The sequence below is a fragment of the Chinchilla lanigera genome, unplaced genomic scaffold (assembly GCF_000276665.1).
Source record: "Chinchilla lanigera isolate Chin_1 unplaced genomic scaffold, ChiLan1.0 scaffold01379, whole genome shotgun sequence".
Classification (NCBI taxonomy): Eukaryota; Metazoa; Chordata; class Mammalia; order Rodentia; family Chinchillidae; genus Chinchilla; species Chinchilla lanigera.
The window spans coordinates 1-3,127 of NW_004956780.1; the positions used below are offsets into that span (position 1 = coordinate 1).

General features: G+C 34.0%; 1 protein-coding gene across 1 annotated transcript; it reads right to left on the reverse strand.

Moving 5' to 3' along the window:
- Positions 1 to 798: 798 nt before the first annotated feature.
- On the reverse strand, positions 799 to 3,127 carry LOC102027373 (RNA-binding protein 45-like; the record flags this gene model as incomplete). The annotated part of the gene is given in 4 exon segments (XM_005415212.2): positions 799 to 965; positions 1,171 to 1,255; positions 1,390 to 1,519; positions 3,038 to 3,127. Coding segments are annotated over 4 exon segments (472 nt in total), but the record flags the coding sequence as incomplete, so codon positions are not given.

Below are 3,127 nucleotides of genomic sequence, written 5' to 3' on the forward strand. Positions count from 1 at the left end.
TCATCACTAGGTTGTAATTTCCTATTTGTCTGTTTCCTACATGGGATCAGGTCTAAGAGGATGAGGATCATTTATCTTGTTAACAGAACATCATGTTTTGTTTACATAACACCTTGAGAATTTACAGTGCCTTCTTGGCATGAAGAAGGAATTCAGGAAAGATAATGAATGAATCAACTAAATAAAGGTCAAAGTACCTGGACCACATGCCTGATGTTTTGTGTAGAAGCTTCCTATGTACCTTCTTAATTCACTAATATGTTTGCAATGGAAAAAGAAGAATGACCAAAAAGAAAAGCTACAATAGGAGTTATGTGAAAAACACAAACTTGCATTTATACTTATTATATAATATTTTATTTAATATGGTTATATAATCCTCAGGATCCAAACAGTGCTGAGAAAATAGAAGATACTTAACCAATAATGACCTGCTGAACCAATGAAAAGGATACGTAAAAAAAATCTAGTGGACAGACAGGATGTATTGTCTATTGACAGACAAAATATTTGTTTATTTCACACATCTAGCTTTTCAAAAAAATCCTATATAACTTACTTCTTCTAAACAAAATAACAAAAAATTCTGTGTAAAGACTTCATATGGCAAAGAAGAGAAGAAAATGATCATAAATTGAAAAAGAGGATTCAAATAGGGAATTTCAAAAACCAAAGAACAATTCAACTCTACCTAGTAGGTACTGGATAGAGTAAGTTTCAAGATTGTGAGAAAGCTATAATTGCCAGTTTAAATGTATTATACTACAAAAACATAACATTATACAATTGAAATCTTACCAGAATATATCTTCTAACACATCTAGAGGTAAAGGATGAGGATTAAACACAATAAAGAGTCTTTCTTTCACAGGAGTTTCTGGATCGGCTTTTTTTTTGCAAGATGGAAGTATAACATCTGTCTGAATCTGAGGCAGCTGTGATCCAGAACTTCCTCCAAATTGCTGCTGAAGAGTTAGGTACAACATAAGGAAAAGAAAAACTGTTTTTCAGGGATTTTTAGCCACAGCTACAGACATGTATATTGTAGCACCTATGGGGTCCCCCAATATGACTCTAAAAATTTTCTTACTTAGTAGGTAATGAAGAAACGTCCCATTTATCTTTGATTCTCTTGACTGCATTATAAGCGTGAAATTCTTACCTACTTACCAGAAATTGCTGCTGGCTTGGGTTATTCCACACCATTGAGGCAAGTTGTGCAGCTACCATCTGTGTGGCCATTTTTCTAAGGAGACTGGAGACAGTAACTGATAATTTACAGAAAGCTGGAAATAGTTCTAACAGTAATTTGCTTTGTGTGACTTCCCTGTGGGTCATCTGTTTTCAAATCCTGATTACATCCCTAGACACTCCCGGAATGGTACTTACTCTGTTGCATTACTCCCATCATCAATGAAGGAAACACCTATCCGGTTCCCAGGAGGGTACTGAAATCCATGTAACTTGTACTTTGCATAAATAGCTGATGCTACATTAAAATACTGAACCACTCCATGACCTAAAATACAGAATATGCAGACATGAAAAAGAAAGCAGATTAAAGCAGATTATAATGTATCTCAAAGGTGAAACAGTTTGAGTCACACAACTAGAAATACAGAATCAACAGTTTCAGATAATAAAGTTGTATCATACATGTGTGGTTCAGCAGCATTCTTAGAAAATAAAGCATAAGTTACATTTTGGAAAAAATATATGCTATTTGTTGGAAAATGGAGTTTTAACATATGTTCTGTATAATGATTTTGACTTTTATATATTGGCTTTTCCTATATAATATTACTATACCTACAAAGCTACATTTTTATTTTTTGAAAAATTTGAAATTTAAAAATTTTCCATACCATATTGGGTAGGAAATGAAATGAGAAATGTTTTAGGAAAAGAATATATACTCAGGTAGGTGAGCAGTGGAGAGAGAAAAAAATGTATAAAAAATAAAAGGTAAGTAACAGAAGGTCTCAGAACAAAAGTCACCAAGTTCACATTCTTGGGGGAGATTTCAGCTAAAGGGACAGATTTCAATTTAAAAAGTTGATATTGAAGGGAGAAACAATTTCGTACTGGAGAGCCCAGGAGCTGTAACCCAAGAAAAAGGTTTTTAGACACATTTAAAATACAATATACTTTGGGGAAAAACCTAAAATTTTATGTTCCTGTCTAAACCCAAGCATCCAATATTTTAATGAAATTAAAACACAGAAATCAAATGACCATTTAAACAACTGAAATAGATTGAACATCTTAGAACATCTCTGTTCCAATAACATACTCATCAGACATATCTAAGCATATAAAAGGTGCAGAAAATACATTTCAACATACTAGATAAATGGTGGTTGGATATGGACTTATATATAACTGTAACAACAAACGTGCCAGGAAACACAATATATGTGCCTAGGAGCTCTAAACAGAGAATGATGGTAAGATTAGGCTAAGGTTGGAGACAGCGTAAAGGAGGTGCAGAAGGAGAGTTGCGCTAGAAGATAAAGGCTGGGCAGGGCAACAGTGGGAACGTAGGGTGTCTGTCTGAAGGGTGAGGTGCTTCAGGGTTGCCAGCCCCAACCCAGACTCATTTCCCTACTCCCCCTCAACACTCACATCACTCTAAAATTAGGTATACCTATAGTCCTGGAGGAAATGCCAAGTATGATGTCTTCATATAGCCCTTTATTTCTAATTCTTCAACAAACAAGCAAAATTGCCTGGCATTAATCAAAAGATTACAAACCACAAACCCTATCACGAGGTATTTCCTTTTGCTACTTGAAACAAAGAATGTTTTATTTTGTGAGAGTTAAAAATTTTTTTAAATGAATAACTTTGTACAAGGAAGATACATTCTCAGGGGTTTGTTCATTAACATAGCAATGGATTTTAAAATCTGAAATAGAGAGAAAGCAAACATACAATTCCTGTCACACAACCAGTATCTGACATATAAAAAGATACTGAAGAAAAGACATCTTAACAAAATGTAATATACTTAAAAACAACATAGACAATATTTTACCATAATTTGAATAAGGATCTCGTTGAACTTCACAATACTCCAATCCTGGTACTATATCAAAAATGCTGAAAAGCTGCTCTTCAGTGAAAG